This window comes from Oratosquilla oratoria, chromosome 26 (assembly GCF_046742065.1).
Source record: "Oratosquilla oratoria isolate Oo_2021 chromosome 26, ASM4674206v1, whole genome shotgun sequence".
Classification (NCBI taxonomy): Eukaryota; Metazoa; Arthropoda; class Malacostraca; order Stomatopoda; family Squillidae; genus Oratosquilla; species Oratosquilla oratoria.
Window position 1 is genome coordinate 49,883,466 of NC_134802.1, and position 18,824 is coordinate 49,902,289.

An 18,824-nucleotide genomic window follows, 5' to 3' on the forward strand; every position below is an offset into this window, starting at 1 on the left:
ACACTATAAACACAGAATAAAGAAAATTTTGCTAAAAATGTTTCATAAATGTACTAAGGGCATGCCATGTGTAATCTATTACTGTATTAAATGCATGTAATCCTTTGTCACTTTTCTCTGCAGTACTTTATATGACAAAATATCATGTTTGGGGGCTTTTATGGGCTTGATAAAAACACTGAGAACACATGAAAAAGTGGTGCAATAAATATTAGACTACAAAATATTATATATATATATATATATATATATATATATATATATATAGACACTGAACTTTAGGTTTGTTATGATAAAATCTTAAGTACCTAAGAGAAGAGGCTCATAAAAATTTCACGCTACAGTAAAATTATGTATGCCTACAATACAAAACACCGAGTACAACATACCTTTGCTTTCTCCTCACTCTGATAAACATCTAAAAGGCTAATAACATTCCGATGACAAAGACCTCGGAGTAACCGTATTTCCCGTTCAACATTCTGTTCCCCATGAGGAATTTTACGCAATTTCTTGCGCTTCATTATCTTTATAGCTCTACGCTGAAGAGTCACTGTGTCGAGACATTCTTTCACTTTTCCATAGCTGCCTTCTCCCAGCTGATCGCCCATAACATATTTGCCCACCAACTGAAAATAGATGAATTTCTTTTGAGTAAATAATATTAAGCACTTTTTCTGTCAGAATAATAAACATGCATACAAAAATAGTCAAACTTCTCTCAAAAGATGACCAAGAAAAAAGAAAAAAGAAACCATACAATAAATGATGGCACATTAGGATGACCAGGCACATAAAATTCTAATGATCAATAAATCACTTGCAAAATATTGCCTTAGATTCTTTTTGACATTTCCAAGCATAACATTTCTTTTGGTTGTGTAACTTCTTTCAACATGTCAACATTTCTTTTGATTTTTTTTTCCGACTCCCCCTTGTTTGATGAGAAATATCCATTTTCTTTTCCCTTTCAAATGCCTTGTGTATAATTAGATCCAAGTTTTTAAAACACTGGATCAACAGTGGTGCTGTAGTCCTCTTTTTATCAAAATATTCACCATTACTAATATTTTTTTCCATAAATTATATAACCAAATATGTCATGCTATAGTGCATTTTTTTTTTTTAAGTTGTTTTGGTAAACGAAAAGTAATACATATACCAAGGGCTTTTCCCCTCTTACAAGGGAGGTAGCCAAAGTCAAGGGGAAAATCCACTCCCACCCATTTCATCCCCACATACTCCACTCTCATTCACCGCCACTCCCTCCCACTTTTTTTGGCTCCTCCTGGACAATGGGTCATTCCCGCATCTTGCCCATTGCTCTGGGTCAGAAGCAATGTAGCAAGACACAGCACATCCACAGCACGGCCACTTCATATAATCAGCAACCCCCACCTCTCCGTCTCCTCATGTAGAAAAAGAGAAGATGGGGAGAAAGCCCTTTGGTCTGTGTCAAAATATCATTCACACATATTCCCTCATCCACCCATCCCCCACCCCCTCCCTTCCATGCATCACAGCATCATCCACACAACCATTCTCCACTCATCCCTATCTTCTCTCTTTCTTCCTCAACAGACATTCTCCTCAATGTTATAAATGAGGTATTTTATTCATATTCCTAACAACATTCATTGTATGAAGATTAATACTGAAACTCACAATCTAGCACGTACACACCAGTAAATAAACAGGTTCAGCATTTTTTTTCTGGGATTTTTTTGAATATCAAATGGTCGGAAACAAATTGCATTGACGTTACCTAATTTTCAAATTAACAAGATTGATACGTCATGAGAGGTCTTTTTCGTCCTAGCTAAAGACGACGATTCATACTGGTAAAATTGACGTATTATCTATACTACAATTAAAACAAATACTGCAATCACTATTCTCGGCGATATCTGTTGAAAATAAAAGTCTAAGTGAAAATAAAATAAAAAATCAAACTCCATATATATATATATATATATATATATATATATATATATATATAGAGAGAGAGAGAGAGAGAGAGAGAGAGAGAGAGAGAGAGAAAAAAAAAAAAAAAAAAAAAAAAACACCGTCCAAAAATAACCGTCGAACAAAGACGTCTGGAGGCGTGTGTGTGTGATTCACCACCATGATCTTGGATCACGTGTTGGACTCGTTATCGACAGCTATTTCCCTCCCAATCTATGGGTAATAGTGTGACCTTACACACACACACACAACTCCCCGCCCACGAGAGTTGGAGTAATAACTCCAAGCGCAGCGATACTGAAAATATTTCAGCCCTGGGCGGGATTTGAACCCGGACCGTCGTTGTGGCGGCCGGGAACTGTACCAACTGCGTGTGCGTGAGTGTGAGAGAGACGGGGGAGGGGGTGGTTACAAACGGGGATATACCCTAGGCCCAAGATTTTTTTTTTTTTTATCGCTATGTACAGAGCAAAAGCATTTCAAACAGTTCTGACGTAGGAAGACTCCTTGAGGAGGTCGAAATCTTCCTATAACCCAACAGGACCACGCCTCTTAGCGATACCATGAGGAGTTTTTCATCTAGCCAACGCCCAATGGACATTCAGCCGGCGGCTGGAAATAACGCATTTCAACGTCCGCAGTATAAGCTTCAGGCGATGTCAAAAACTCAAATATTTACAGTACGAACACAAGTGTACTACATTCGATTCAGAAGTTACTTTGTGAAAATTGACTGTAAAGTAAATATCAGTACAAATTGAACAATTTCAAGTTTGCCACCCCTCCCACACAAAACTAACAATGTTCACGATAGCGAGACGTATGTCGACATTCAATAACGTTCCAGCTAGTGCTAAGTGTACCAATGCAGTAACGAAGCACTATTTCTAAAAAAAATAGCCTATACATTCCCAATTTGTTCTAATATCGAATCTAAACCACTGTATACTTATGCAACAACTTTTAAATCAGTTGTACTGACAATCTGGATGTCACAAGAGTTTCTGCAATATGATAAGCCTAGCTCCCTTCCCGTATAATTATAATACAACTAGGTAAATATTGTAAGTACAAAAATGGACAATTCCGCATAGAAAATAATTTCGCACATGCATTTAGTACAAGGTGGATTTCATACATACATACATATACATATATATATATATATATATATCTTGATATTTCATACACACACACACACACACACACACACACACATATATATAAATAAATAAATACAATCATCCACCACGGAATCCTTGCTGAGCTATATCGAATACGACTGACATTCAGCTGATCGTAAACAAAAGTTGCCAGGTACTATTTTACAATGTTTTCTTGCTAATTACCATGGACAAATCCTGGATAAGTACTTCCATTTTGTCGCATAACCTTTATTCACTGAATTATTTCAATAGTGTAGTTTCCATTTTAAATATTGATGCTTCATAACTTACATAAAATGATGATTATAATAATGAAAATAATAATTACGGTATTGCAACCACACTCTTACCCTTCCAGATGAGATTGGGACTTGTTTTTTAAGCAAGTAATAAAAAATTATAATCATTCTTTGGCTTTTATTGCTTACGATAAGGCCACTTGGCTCTTGACTGATTGTTTCTTTGTTCATTAAACAAGTCCTCAATTATGCGGTACAATACTTGCTATTCATGTATTTCATCTCCTTGAAAACAAAAAATACGTAAGAATCGGCCCCTTAATTTCATCCAACATTAAGTGATCATGTTTCTATATTTCTTTCTTCCAGTATAAATTGCTAACATCACCGCCTACATTCTCTCTAAGGGAGGAACAAGTGAATTGTATGAGCGCTAAATTAATCCATCTTGTTTTGATCCCCAGGTCTATCTATAGCCTAATAAGGCACCTTTTTGTTGTGTAGGTTTTGGGCTCCTGATGTATATTTTTGTACAAATATTAGGTATGTATTGGGTGCACAGTAAATTCACTGCATCTACATCAATGTGACTGAACAAAATCCACAGCTCTTCTTCTGCTTATGTCAAAAAGGGTAAAAAGTTTTAGATGGACAGATTGTTACTCAAATGACAGATGAGATGGACTTGTAAATAAAAAATATATATATTTACATAATTTGGATACATTACAAGTCAGATTACTGAATGGATTAAAGCCAATGAAAACTTGCATGTAGATGTGGGTTTACTTTGTAGTTGTGAGATGTGGTTGGGTACAAGTGCATGAGTGGAACTGAAAACCGATATGCTTATCTATTTGTATATTTCAGGATAAACAGAGGCAATTGGTACCCCGTCTCTACTCTAATTCCATCTACACACACCTCAGTTAGAAACTATATTCCAAGCACTCGCTAACATCAATGAGAGTGAATTCTAATTTCTCATCGAGTGTGAGAAGGTGGGGGAAGACGAGGCGGGCATGGCCAGGCAATTAAATGGCCTCAAAGTGGATGAAGTGGGAACCACGGCCTGAGAGGAATACTTGTGAAGGAACATGTGTATGAAGAGGAATGTGGGCATGAGAGGACACAGGAGGGAAGTAATGGTGGGTGTAGATCAGATTGCAGCTGGAAGGGGGAATATGGGCATGAAAAGAAAGGTGGTATTCAGGGTAAGGTGGATAATGGTATGACAGTTGATATGGATGAGGATATGGGCAAAGTAGGCAGGTAGGACACCATGGAAGAGTAAGGCGGGCATGAAAGGACAATCAACTAAATGTAGTAATAGAAACCACACCAGCAGTATATTCCACCTCCATTACACAACACAGCTACCTATATACCAAGGGGTTTTCCCACTTATTAGGAAGGTAGCCAAGATTATGGCAGGTGTCTGAGGGGTAATTAAGGGAGTTAAAGATGGAATTGGGAAAGTATGCAATAGGAGAAAGTTGAAGGTAAACATGGGTAAAAGCAAGGTGATGAGATGTACAAGAGGAGAGGATGGCAGAAAGTTGGAAGTAAATCTTCAAGAAGAGAGGCTGGTGGAAATGGATAGCTTTACGTATTTGGGGTCACATGTGGCAGGAAGGAGAGGAGTGGAGGTAAACTATAGATTGAGAGAAGCAAGTAAATGCCTTTGGGGGGATTAAAAAGTATCATGAGAAATAGGTATCTTGGAATGGATGATGTGCCAAAGACACTGTATGGGGCAGAGACTTCCAATTCAAGAAAGGCAGAGAGATATTTAAATGTGTGTGCGATGAAATGTCTGAGAAGTATGGTAGGGGTTACGGGGTTGGATATAGTGAGAACTAAGGTGAGGATAAGGGTGGAGGTGAAAAAGGAGACAGCAGGTAGAGCAGATGAAAGAGTATTGGGAGGGTTGGGACCCATGGAAAGAACGAGAGAAGAGAGATCAGTAAAATAGGTGTGGAAGGCAGGTGGGGGGAGTGAACTTGAGGGGATGACCATGGATGAGATGGATGGGTGGGGTGAAAGGGGCTCTGAGGAAGAGAATGTCTGTTAAGCAGGGAAGAGAGAAGACAGGAGAGGGGGCTGAGTGGAGAAATGATACTGTGATACAAGGATGGGAGGGGGTGGAAGACAGGGGACTAGGGAGTAATTATGTGTGAAAATCATTTTGATGCAGCCCAAAGGGATTAGCTTGTATCCTTACAAAGTCAAGCTTTAGATGGAAACAAACCAAAAAACAGGCAGGCTTTAGAAGCACATATCTGACTCAACTATTTGCAGACAATGAATCATCTACTTGAGAAAACATGCGAATATGATACACCTCTTTGTTTAAAGTTCGTAGATTACGAGAAGGCCTTCGACTAAGTAGGACAAATAGTAATAATAAACTCGTTACTGAAGCAGGGTGCAAACAAATACATTGTAAGGATTCTAGAAAAGATTTATGCAAAAGGTACCACAGTAATTCAACTGCATAAAGATATAGAAAAAGTCAAGCTTGAGAGAGGAGTAGAGCAAGGCCATACAATTTCACCCAAACTATCTACTGCATGCTTGGAAGAGATTTTCAGAAGGTTGAGTTGGGAAAAGAAAGATATGAAGATTAATAGCAAATATTTCAATCACTTAAGATTTCTGGATGACATTATTCTTATTTCAGAAAGAACAGAACATTTCCAAAACACTCGCTGAGTGATCTGAACAAGGAAAGACCTAAAGTATGTTTAAAGGTGAATAAGAGTAAAAAATTAAATAATCTTTAACATGAAAGTTCTAAGCAAAGAGATTATAACTGATGGCGAGATTCTTGAAGATATTGAAGAGTATCATTATTTTTGGCCAGATGGTAAAACAAGTAAAGATCATGAGAATGAAATAAAAAGATGTATTAAAACTGGCTGGAAAATGTTTGGTAAGTACAAGTTCATGATAGGCCCTATAACTAAGTTTGAAATGCAAAGTTTACAATCAATGTATAATGCCAGCAATAATCTATGGATGTGAGACTTGAACACTGATGAAGGCAATGGAGACAAAACTAAGGAGTGCACAGAGGAGAATGGAGAGATCAATGATGGGAATAATGTTGAAATACAGAAAGAGAGCAGGTTGGATGAGAGATAAGACTGGAGTGAAAAGCTGTGGCTGCAGTAAAAGAGAGGAAGTCGAATTTTGTAGGTAATTTAACGTGAACAAATTATGAGCGATAGAGCAAGTGCGTTACCAAGTGGGCACCGAGATATGGGAAGCACGAAAGAAGAAGACCAGACAGAAGGTGGAGAGATGACATAGACAAGTATGCAGAAGTGACATGGCAGAGGCTGGCACAGTCATGTGAATCATGGAAAGATACAAGAGGCCTTTGTTCAGCAGTGGACTCAGAATATATGTATGTATATATATATATATATATATCTACTGTGATGTCTTGGAATCTTGGAATCCAAACTTAATCCATTCCAGACCTATAAAGTTCCAAAAAAGTCTGGATCACAAGATGTACAGATGACCCTGCTGTGGCACACGGGGTAAACATATGCATAAACACACACAAACAATGTGTGAGGCAATCTGATTACAAAAAATAATGTTCAGCTTCCAAATTGTTCAAGTTCTAGGGCATTTGGAGTCTGGGGGGCATTACTGTACATGTATTTACCTAATTGTAGTATACAGGAAAGGAGCAACACTCGCTGGGTCTGTCTCCTATTCTCTAGTTTTCTAAAATACCTAGACTCAAATTCATGTATTGTTCCAACTTGATCTATATTTTTGATTTCCAATTATCATAGATTTGAGCTCGTGTATTGTTTGAGCTTGGGCTATATCACCTTTTAAGCTATTCCACTTATTTGTATATCTATAGGAAAAAATTATATTTCTTCACATCCTTTCAACATATGACCTTTCTTAATGTACTTCCATGACCTCTTAAAGCCCTCCCATCACAAATCAAGAGATGTCTTCTATCAATGCAATCTATCCCCTTTAGTGACCTGAGCATTGTAATCATGTCACCTCTCTATTCAATCTTTCAAAGATGGTAGACCCAGTACTTTTGGTCTTTCCTCGTATGGTTTAGCTGCCAGGCTGGGGACCAATTTGGTTGCTGCCCTTTGTATTCTTTCAATCTTGCTTATATCTTTCACTCTGTATGGGGACCACACTACTGATGCATATTCCAGTCTTGGACATATCAGGGTTTCAATTAGTTTTTTCATCATCTCTCTTTATCCATATAATCTAATGCCACTTTAATATTTTGCAGTAGAGTGTGTGTCTGTCTGTGTATATATATATATATATATATATATATACATACATATACCAAGGCTTTTTCCCCCTTACTAGGGAGGTAGCCAAAAAGGAAAAGGCATAAAATCATTCCCACCCATTCCATCCCTGAATACACTCCACACCCCTCCACCCTCCCTCCCATCTTAGCACCTCCTAGATGACAGGTCATCCCTGCACCTTGTCCACTGCCCTGGGTCAGAAGCAGTGTCACAAAACACAGCACATCCACAGCAAGGCCGCTTCATTAAATCAGCGACCCCCCCCTCTCCGTCCCCCCATATAAAGGAGAAGACGGGGAGAAATCCCTTCGGGCTGCGTCAAAATTTTGCTCACACACACTACCTCACCCCCATCCCCCCGTCCATTCCACCTCATGCATCACAACATCTTCCATATACAACCATTCTCCATTCACCCGTCTTCTGTCCTCTCCTGTCCTTCCTCAACAGACATTCCCCTCTTCCCCAAAGCCCCCTTCACCCCATCCATCCATCTCATCCTAGGACGTCCCCTCATGTTCACTCCCTCCACATCTGCCTTCCATACCTCCTTTACTAGTCTTTCTTCACTCATTCTTTCCATGTGTCCAAACCATCCTAATACTCTTTCATCAACCCTATCTCCCAGCTCCCTTTCCACCCTTGTTCTCCTCCTCACCTCCTCATTTCTCACTCTATCTAGCCTAGTAACCCCCATCATACTTCTCAGACACTTCATCTCAAACACATTCAAGCTCCTTCTCTCTTCCTCTCTTATGTTCCATGTTTCTGTTCCATACAGTGCTGTTGGCACAACCACTCCTTCATACAGTCTTCTCTTAGCATCCATTCCCAAATTTCTATTCCTCATTACACTCTTTAATCCACCAAGGCATTTACTCACTTTTCTCAATCTACATTCTACCTCCACCTTTTCCTGCCACATTTGCACTCAAGTATCTAAAACTATCCACTTCCTCCAGTTGCTCTCCCTTAATGCTCACTTCCAGATTACTGCCACTTTCACCCCTTGCACATCTCCTCACCTTACTTTTACCCACATTTATCTTCAGCTTTCTTCTATCACACACTCTCCCAAACTCTGTCACCAACTTCCTCAATCCCTCCTCCGATCCTGCCACAAGCGCAGTGTTGTCCGCAAACAACAGCTGGCTTACCTCCCACTTTTCTCCATTTTCTTTAACCATCTCCAATCCCTGACCCACCACCCTTGCATTTACCTCTTGCACTACCCCATCCATGTATAAGTTGAACAGCCTGGGTGACAACGCATCCCTGACGAAGTCCCACCTTTACCTCAAACCACTCAATCTCTCCATTTCTAATCCTGACACAAGCTCTACTACTCTCATAAAAACTCTTGACAGCTCCGAGAAGCTTTCCTCCTATCCCATATATCCGCATAATCTCTCACAGTGCCTTTCTGTCTACCCTGTCGTAAGCCTTTTCCAGATCCATAAAAGCCAAAAAAACATCCTTCCCCTTTCCTATAGCTTTCTCACATATCTGTCTTACCACAAAAATCTGATCTACACAACCTCTACCCGTCCTAAATCCACACTGTTCCTCACCAATTACTCCCTGTTCCTCTTCTAATCCTCTCAATCAAGATCCTCCCATAAGCCTTCCCAACTACACTTAACAAGCTAATCCCTCTGAAACTACTACATTCACACTTGTCTCCCTTTCCCTTGTAAAGTGGAACTATACAAGCACTCCTCCAGTCCTCCGGCACTCTACCTTCTCTCCAGCAAACATTAAATAACCTCACCAGCTAGTCCACCATCACTGTACCTCCTTTTTTAAGACATTCTGCATGGCATCCATCCAGACCAGGTGCCTTACACGCTTTCATCATCTTAACAGCTGCCTTCACTTCATCCTTCCTTATTTCTCCTCCATTTTCCTCACTCATCACTCTCATTTTCTTAGCATTTCCCATTGCAGCTATCTTTCCCTCCCTATCCTCCTTCACATTTAGCAACTCCCTAAAATATTCTGCTCATCTTCCCCGTAATGCCTTCTCCTCCATTATCATCTCTCCATCTGCACCTTTTACCTTTTCTTCTCTACTTGATTCGCCTCCTCTTCCTCTCTTAATTTCTTTCCAAAACATCTTTTTATTTCTTTCAAAATTTTCTGTCATACTCTTACCCATTTTACATCTGCTCTCCTCTTTGCCTTTTATCTTTTTCTTTACTTCTCTTTTCTTTTTACGTCTCATATGACTCCCTCGTCCTATTTTGTAATCAATCTGTGTAAGCTCGCTTCTTCTCTTCTACAACCTTCTTCATTTCCTCATCCCACCATTCACTACCCTTCCTTCTATTTCCTCCTGTCCTTCTTGTTCCACACACCATCTTTGCACACTTTGTGACTCCCTCCTTGAACCATCCCCATTCCTCCTCCACACCTACCTCCACTCCCTCCCACTCCTCCTTCAGCTTCTTCTTGTACTCCTTCTCCTTTTCATTTAAAGAGTTCACTCTAAGAACCTCCCTACCTTTTGTCCCTTTCCTCTTTCTCCACCTGTCCTCCACTCTCAACTTACCTTCCACCAGAAAAATATCTGATATTCCCCCACCCTCTCCCCTTAGCACATGTACATCCTTAACTCTTCCTATCATAATCCTATTTACCACTACATAATCCATTAGCGCTCTATCTACCACCCTTCCATCCACCACCCTCTCCCATGTGTACTTATGCTTGACTTTCTTCCAAAACACTGTATTTGCTATCATCAACTCTCTTTCTAGACACATTTCCACCATCAACTCTCCACTACGATTTTTTCCTGGAACTCCACATTTCCCAACCACTCCATCGATTGGATCCTTTCCTACCCTAGCATTAAGGTCTCCCAGTACTATTACATTTACACTTCTCCCTAAACCCTCTATGCGCTCATTTAAATCTATCCAAAAAGCCTCTCTTTCTTCTACACTCTTCTCAATGCCAGGCCCATATGCACTTACAAAAACCCACAACTCCTTTCCCAGTTTCACCTTCATCCACATTATCCTTGAGGAAACCTCCTTCCACTCCACTACACATTTACCTATCTCTTCACTTACTAGTATAGCCACCCCTTCCTTCCCTCGCCCTCTCTTCACTCTTGATAACCTTCCACTTACACTCCCAAACTTACACTCACCCTTCCCTTTCAACTTAGTTTCACTCAAAGCCAACACATCCATCTTTCTTCTCACAAACATACTACCTATCTCTTCCATTTTACTCTCATCTGTATCACATCCACGCACATTAAAAGACCCAAACCTTAGGGTGCTGGTCCGAGAACTTCCAGACCCTCTTATGCCTTCGTCTTTACTTTTAGGAACGTGCCCTGTGGGGCTACAAGGAGAAGGATGCCTAGTCCCTATCCCCGTCCCTTTCTTCTCACCTCTTACGATCCAAGTGGGAATACTTGGTGGCAGTATTCTTTTCCCCCAACACAGAAAAAGAATACTCAGAGAAATGGTACAGGACAGCAACAAGGGGTTGGGGGACAGCATAACAGAGGGACAGTTGTAGTATATAAGTGCTATCATTTCTCTATGTACAGAGTTTTCCTCTATCATAGACAAAAATGATGTGTGGCTCTGGTCCGTAGGGGCGCCCCATATAGACCCTAAAGTATCGACTGCATGCTACTTTGCCACAATAACAAGCAGCCAATACCCCAGATGGTAATATATATATATATATATATATAATATATATATATATATAATATATATATATATATATATATATATATATACATATATATATATATATATATACACACACACACACACACACATATATATATATATATATATATATATGTATACACATACACACACACATATTGTGACTGATGTTTGGGTTTACCACTAGTCTCTAAAGTATTGATTGTATAAAATGTATGCAGTGACAAAAAACAAATCAGGAGGGGTGGGGTGGGGCGGGAGAAGGGAATAGGGAGGAGGATTAGATGAAAAGAACTGCATAACAGGTTGCCTTAACCCAGTGGTTCTTAACCCCTGGGTCGCGACCCAAATTTGGGTCGCCAAGCCATTTTATTGGGTCGCTAAGGGTTTGCAGAAAATAATTATTTTCCCACTACAAATATATTATAATTATATACTGTAATAATTAAAATACATGATGCCTAGTTTTAGGATTCTAAGCAGACCATGATTAAATAAAAACTCCAAAGCAGAAAATTTATTTGAAGTGTTTTGAAATTTCAATGTAAAACCGACAATTTGAAGTTTTCCGTACGTAGGCTTGGGTCGCGATGCTTGATTTGTGCAAAATTTTGGGTCGCTGCCAAAAAAGGTTAAGAACCACTGCCTTAACCCCTTAAGTACCGGATGTGTGTTTTGTGACACCTGCGCATCATGGCTGAGTGCACCTGCCAGGAACCGAGTGTGCTCCCCGTGGCACGCACGTGTCACAGTTATAAGCTGTGTGTACTGAGGGCTCTCAAGGCCTCGGTTTCTGGGTTATTTCTACCCACGTGGTGGCAAGTGTCTGTGTTTACAAACATAAGGCTCCAGCCATGCGTGGGACGGTTTGAAACGTTTGTTCACATAAGGTTGACGGGTCGGTAACGAAGGGGTTAAGTCTGTGTAATGTCTCATAGGTGTAAACATGACCATCACGAGTCATCTCAGCAATTTTTCTCTGTGGCATGGGTAAAGTATACTGTAGTGCACAGTAAACACTACATTTCCAGATGTTCAAGCTTACTAAGTTCTCATGATCATGAGTCTATATAATTTTATTGGCTTCAAAATAGAAAATAATAATTAAGTAATAAAAATACATGTATTTTTCATGATAATTTGAAAAATTTTACATCACTTGTCATGAAAATTAGATTTGTTTAACTTTTATGGTATTGTTGTAGTGTTGAGAAGGGCAATATAGAGGGATTTTGTTAGTTCTTAAGTATTTATTTAGTGTGCCTTTCAAGCAGCTTAGACCAGCTCCTTTGACTATGTTCGCCACAGCGGCATGCTTTTAAGAACATAAGAATGGAGGAGACTGCATGAGACCATAAGACCTACACTAGGCAGCTCTGTATCCATCACCACCTGTCATCCTCATCCATAAAGTTGTCTAATCGTTTCTTAAGACAACTGATAGTTTCAGCGCTTACTACATGGTTATTAAATTCATTCCATTTGTCGACCACCCTATTAATAAACCAATTGTTGCCTATTTCCTTTTTATATCTAAATTTATCTAGTTTATAACCATTACTGCGAGTCCTGCCCTGTTGTCTTAATATGATGACCTTGTTTGCATCACCCTTTGATCCACTTGAACACCTCTATTAGATCACCCTGCACTCTGCGTCTTTCCAGAGAGTGTAAGTTAAGGTGCCTAAGCCTCTTGTGTTATCCTCAGCAATTGTAACTGTTATTTCGAAATATGTGTTCTTTTCATTATCTGCACTTCATGTATATTGATTCATTGCCAAATAAACTTATCATCATTATCTCATTGGTACCATTAGTGGCATGGGATGGAATGGGTGGGAATGATTTTATGCCTTCTCTTTTTTGGCTACCTCCCTAGTAAGGGGGAAAAAGCCTTGGTATATGTATGTATGTATGTACCATTAGTGGCAACAGAAGTAGTTGGTGCAAAGCAAGCACTTACGTGACCACATTTAGTGAGTTCATTGCAGCCTTTTGCACTATACAGTGGACAGCTCCATCTTAGTGGGTAACCTACAGAGACGGGCTATAAATATCTTCCATTCTGAAACACTTATGGCCTACTTTCACCCAAGCTTGCAGAAGTATATTTGAGTGGATATACAAAAGACTTTAGTTTAAATGTAGAATGTGCATTTAATTAGTGTGGTACTGTTTCTATGTCACCATCATATAGGAGTTGGTTGTGGGGAGCATTCACCAGTTGTCAGCTCTCCTTATGTGAAAAGGCAAAGGAATAACAATTTAATTTGACAGAAATTTTGGGCCTAGTCTAGATTGCACCTCCACATGGTCAAAGTGGTGATAGGTTTTTAAAAGAAGCTGCTTAGAGATTTTTTTTTTCTGCTAGCCTTTTTGTATTACCACCACTACCAGGTGCCATCACTGGTCCCTGTTATCTGAAAAAGGCATCAAGCAAGCCTGATAAGGTGTGAACATACATGTGTACGAGGCTTTACAACTAGCACCCATTTATGTATCCACCCCAAGGTCAAGGATTTGTTCTTGGGTCTCGTATGTGAAGATACACCATTATCATCAGGGTCTCATAGTGACCACAGGCAGCTGTAGTAGGCTCAATAATGTATTACTGGACAAAACTTTCCCTTTTTGACAAACAGTTCCTTATAAATTAGGGTCATGTAAAACCAATAGTGGTAGTAATACTCATAATAGAATTGGTAACGGTAATAGCAGAGGTATGACACCTTTCACTGAAATTCTACTATGATGCCAAAATTGAAATCAACCCATTCACAAATTGCATGTAATGGAGACAGCTGGAAAGCATAATCCAATTTTCCAAATTATACCGTCAACCAGAATCAATCGATCAATCCACTGCCCCAGGTCTCTCTTGTAGGAGACCAATGGATCCTTGGTAACTGCCACCAGCCACCGGATTGTCCTACAAGTCACACAGGTAAAATCTTTTGCTCCTAAGGCACAGCATTTTCACAGCAAGATAACCCGACAGCTAGAGTTGGTTTACCCCTCCCCCTCCCTTCACCCATTCAAGAAATTTATGGACCAAACAAGAACAAGATATGTCACTTAATCATTCACTCCTCTTTAGCATTCTCTAATCCTTGCTCAACAGATATATCTTTCGCATTCAACGCCCTCTTTTCCCCACTCATTCATCTCACTCTTGGTATTCCCCTCAAGTTCATTCCAACCGCTCCTGATTTCCACTCTTTTGACCAGTGTCGCCCCCATATGCCCAAATCATCTCAATACTCTTTAGTCAATCCTTTCCACTACCTCTGTTTCAACCCCCACTCTGCCTCACATCCATATTTTTCACTCTATTCATTATCATCATCCTAACACCCGCCATACTTCTTAAAGATTTCTCTTGTCTCATGTTTAGGCTCTCTCTTTCTCTGCTTCCTTCATATTCCAGAGCTCTATTTCATACAGTGCCATAGGCACAATCAGATCTTCGTACAATATCTTTACATTCTTCCCCAGATACTTCTTCTCATAATTTTCTATTATCCTCCTAGACATTTACTTCCTACCCCTATTTCATACTTCACCTCTACCTCCACTCCTCCATTCTCTGCCACATGTGACCCGGAATAATGAAACCTGTCCCTTCCTCCAGCCTCTCCCAGTGCCCACTTAACACTCATCTTCAATCAACCACCACCATCTCTTCTTGGCAGACTGTACCCTCCTCTATATTCATAACTAACCCATCTGTAATCTTACATTCATTAATACCACTACTCAAAAATAACTATAACACAATTATACATCAAATTTTACAATAAATTTCCATGTGTGTAGAATCAAACACTCACCAATACACCATAAATGCAATACAAAAAATCTTATTATATATAACTGTGGACAGCCTCTTCAAGAACTTCAGTGTGCAACATCAATCTCCAATGTGCCATGAATACAATATGAAAGGCTTCATCATCTTTAACTGAGGAAAGGATAAAATTAAACATGAAATTCATCCACATGCCAAATGAAATATATGTTCCAGTGAGGATATAAATACCTTGAAGTAATCTTATCAACAGTCATTGCCGTGCATGTCAACTAAAAAAAACGGGCACAAAAAATCACTACAATGATACCCACACAAAGTTACATTTTCATAAGTACTTTCTTCCAAATTACAGACTTATCGTTTGGCTGGAATGAACACTAGTGTTACGTGGTATACCATACCCCTGCCTATATTACTGACATAAGATCTCATTATCTGCATGCTGAAACGGAGAAAGTTCTAGCCACGAAACAAATATCGAGGTTGATTAAGACAACCTTACCTTGTACTTCCTCTTGGGAGGACTGTAGATGATATCTCGGGAATCAATTCTTTGTATGAGGAATGGTTCATCGTCTGCGCCACCAAATTCCCCAAATCCACCAGTTATGAAGTTGGGATCCATTTTTTCACCAAAGAGCACACATGGCTTTTATTCTAGCTATGCAATAAACTAATTGAGTGTTGTATATTACAAGCTTCAACGTCCAGCCACCATTGCCACTATGTAAACAAATGACGGACGGATGCATTGTAGAAAATGGGAAATTAAGAGCGCGTACACATATCAAGCGGGAAACTTGATTTTTATTCTTCATTGTCCATTAGAACCGTTTAGCTTCATATCATGAATGCGTATAGTGTTTACCTTATTAGATGCTTTCCTTAATGAAGTTAAAAGAGGTAAGAGAACTTAAAGCTCATAAGGGGCCTCTTTTTTCGACTGACAGTCTCAAACTGGTCACATCTATTTATAGATATATTTACATTTGTGCTAGTAGTCACATTTTCCGTGAGGCTGTTCCACTTATTCACCAAAGAGCACTCATGGCTTTTATTCTAGGTATGGTGTAAGTAAAGACATAGGGTGACAACACTGATAAAAAGGTAATTAAAACCCTGTGAATGTGCCGAACTAGTATAAATGTGTGTGTTTATATGTAATATTACGGTAAATGAAAGTTGTGCAATACCAAACATGATTAAAGTATTACACTTATGTGTACTGAATAAAAAGATTACATCAGTAATGTCTAGATTCTGAAAAGATTTGTTATAGAATGCAAGATGGAGAGTTGATAATCACAGTGGCGTGCACTGACAGTTATGAGGGCGTGGTAACTAGTTAAGAAAACTAGCAGAAACTTCTTGAATTATTCGAATCGAGGCCTCGCTTGACACCAGGCCAATACCTTACCGACTGTGCTAAAGGAGTTTCAAAAGACTCCAACTTGGATTTGATCAAACTCCCAAAGATTCTAGGTAGACTGCTAACTGCCGTCTTTACCCACGTTTCAGAGTCCCTAGCTCAACTCATAGCCAGTGGTGAAGCTGGTATGAAATCTTTATGGGTTTTCGTCGTTGTAAATACCTGAAGTGAATCGCTAGTAGCAGCCGATATCATACAACTAATTTCCCTGGGGTTCAAACCGAGGCTTCGCTTTATACCAGTCTGATACCTGATCGACTGAGCCAAAGGAGTTTCCCTAGGCACTAATTTGGAGTTTATCTAATTCAAAAAGAATCTAGGTATAGTGTTGTGTAGAGGAATTGTCTACAGAGATGTTCATGTGTGAGGCAGGGGTTCGTCCTCTCTCAAACACTTTGCAATACCTGCATGGCTTAGGTACTGGGTAGAGTTGCCAATCGATGTCGTTGCGGAATATCCACTTGCAAGAATAAGGTCACTGACGTTCTCTTTACTTATGGTGCTGTACTTCTTGCAGAATCGTTGGAGGCCTTCGGAAGTTTCACGTACCTGATTATGTGTTCACTGGATGATTGTGTTTTCATTAGATGAGAGAGTGCCCCAAGATTGGATAGAAAGCAAACGTGGTCCCAGTTTACAAACGAGGAAATGAAAAGGAATCCTTAGACAAATGTCTTTGATGAGCGTGATAACCAGATTGTGTGATAGGGTCGTGAATGGCAAATGGACAAAATATCTGGAAGAGAGTAGATGTTTTGTGATAAAAACAATTCGGTTTCAGAAAAGGAAGGTCTTTTGTGTCAAATCTGCTAAAGTAAATACAAGAACTGTCGCTGCTCTGCGAGGGATGGTTGGGTGGACTGCACGCATCTGGATCTGGAGATGGCTTTCGATAAGGAACCTCACAGATGATTAATGTGGAAGTTTCATGGGAAGTGTGAAGGGTTTACTAAAATGTAGACTCACGAGAACACTTATGAAGGATTGGATGTCAGACAAAAAATAATAATAAATAAATAAATAAAAATTGACTTGTGGGACTCCACAGGCCTTGATTCTGTCACCTGCGATATTGCTAATGTATGTCAACGACAGCGTGACCAGACGTCCCGTATTATACGAGATCGTCCTGTACAAGATCTAAGGATATAAGGTCTAACCACTTCCGACCGAATTTCGAGGGAGTTGGCGCAGCGGGCCCGTGAACGTCACCTGGCTGTTCAAAGTGGGGTTCGCGGGTACTATAGCTGTCAGTTGAAGCTGGCGCGTCGTTCGGGAATGACGTTACCTTCGCTCGCACCGCTCCACGCAATTAGTTATATTCTGACAAATATTATATAAAATATATATATAAATATATATAAAATATTATAGTTCCTGTCTATATATATGAATATATAATATATATGATATATATATATATATATATATATATATATATATATATATATATGATATATAAAATATTATAGTTCCTGTCTTCCTTGGCGTTTCACAGTTTTCTTCAGTGTTTCACAAAGAGAAAACGGACCCAGCCTAATGACGTCAGAAGCGGCGCACAATAATTCAAACGGTCTGACCTGGATATGTAGACCTTGGTCCTGTATTAAACAAAATTGTCCCGCGTCCTGTATCGTCCCTTTCCAGGACGCGTTTTGTCCCGTATTTTCAAGATTTTAAACACTTCGCATGTATATAAATTCGAAAGCAACAATATCCGAATAAATTTTTACATACGTGTTTCAACATATGTAATACATTGCTGCTTGAAACAAAATATACAATAGTCACACCCCTTTAAAGGAAGTAAAAAAAAAAAAAAAAAATGCACAGGGCAATGAATCAGGTCCTGGAGCTGCGAGCTTGTTTTGCGTGATTCACACGGCCGGTACACTGTCCATATACCTTTCCAATTTAGGTGTCCCGTATTCCAGTTCTCAAAATCTGGTCACCTTGGTCAACGAGATGATATGTGGGACAAAAAGGTACACTAACTCCAACACACTCTAGGGTGTCCTGAAGAGTGTGGAAAAAAATCCGATGTTAAGAAGGAGTCAGAACCAAAAAGACCTATAGGGAAGTAAGAAGCAATTCTTCTTGGTAGGAAGCTTAGATTGAGGTTAACACAAGGACTGACAGACTGACAAACACCAACAAAGAAGGAGATACAGATGTCTTGAAGAGTTCGACGTAAAAA

General features: G+C 39.5%; 1 protein-coding gene across 6 annotated transcripts in view; it reads right to left on the reverse strand.

Annotated features, from left to right (window-relative positions):
- Positions 1-15,925, reverse strand: part of LOC143039546 (serine/threonine-protein kinase stk11-like) — a 51,213-nt gene extending 35,288 nt beyond the window's left edge. For all 6 annotated transcript variants that reach the window (XR_012967647.1, XM_076209729.1, XM_076209728.1 and 3 more), the window contains exons 1-2: positions 15,701-15,925; positions 390-629 (exon numbers count right to left, since the gene is read on the reverse strand). Coding sequence is in view for 5 of the 6 variants with exons in the window: in XM_076209729.1 (XP_076065844.1) it covers positions 390-629; positions 15,701-15,823 (363 nt within the window). In the remaining variant the exon portion in view is untranslated. The remainder of the gene's footprint in view (positions 1-389; positions 630-15,700) is intronic.
- Positions 15,926-18,824: the final 2,899 nt, after the last annotated feature.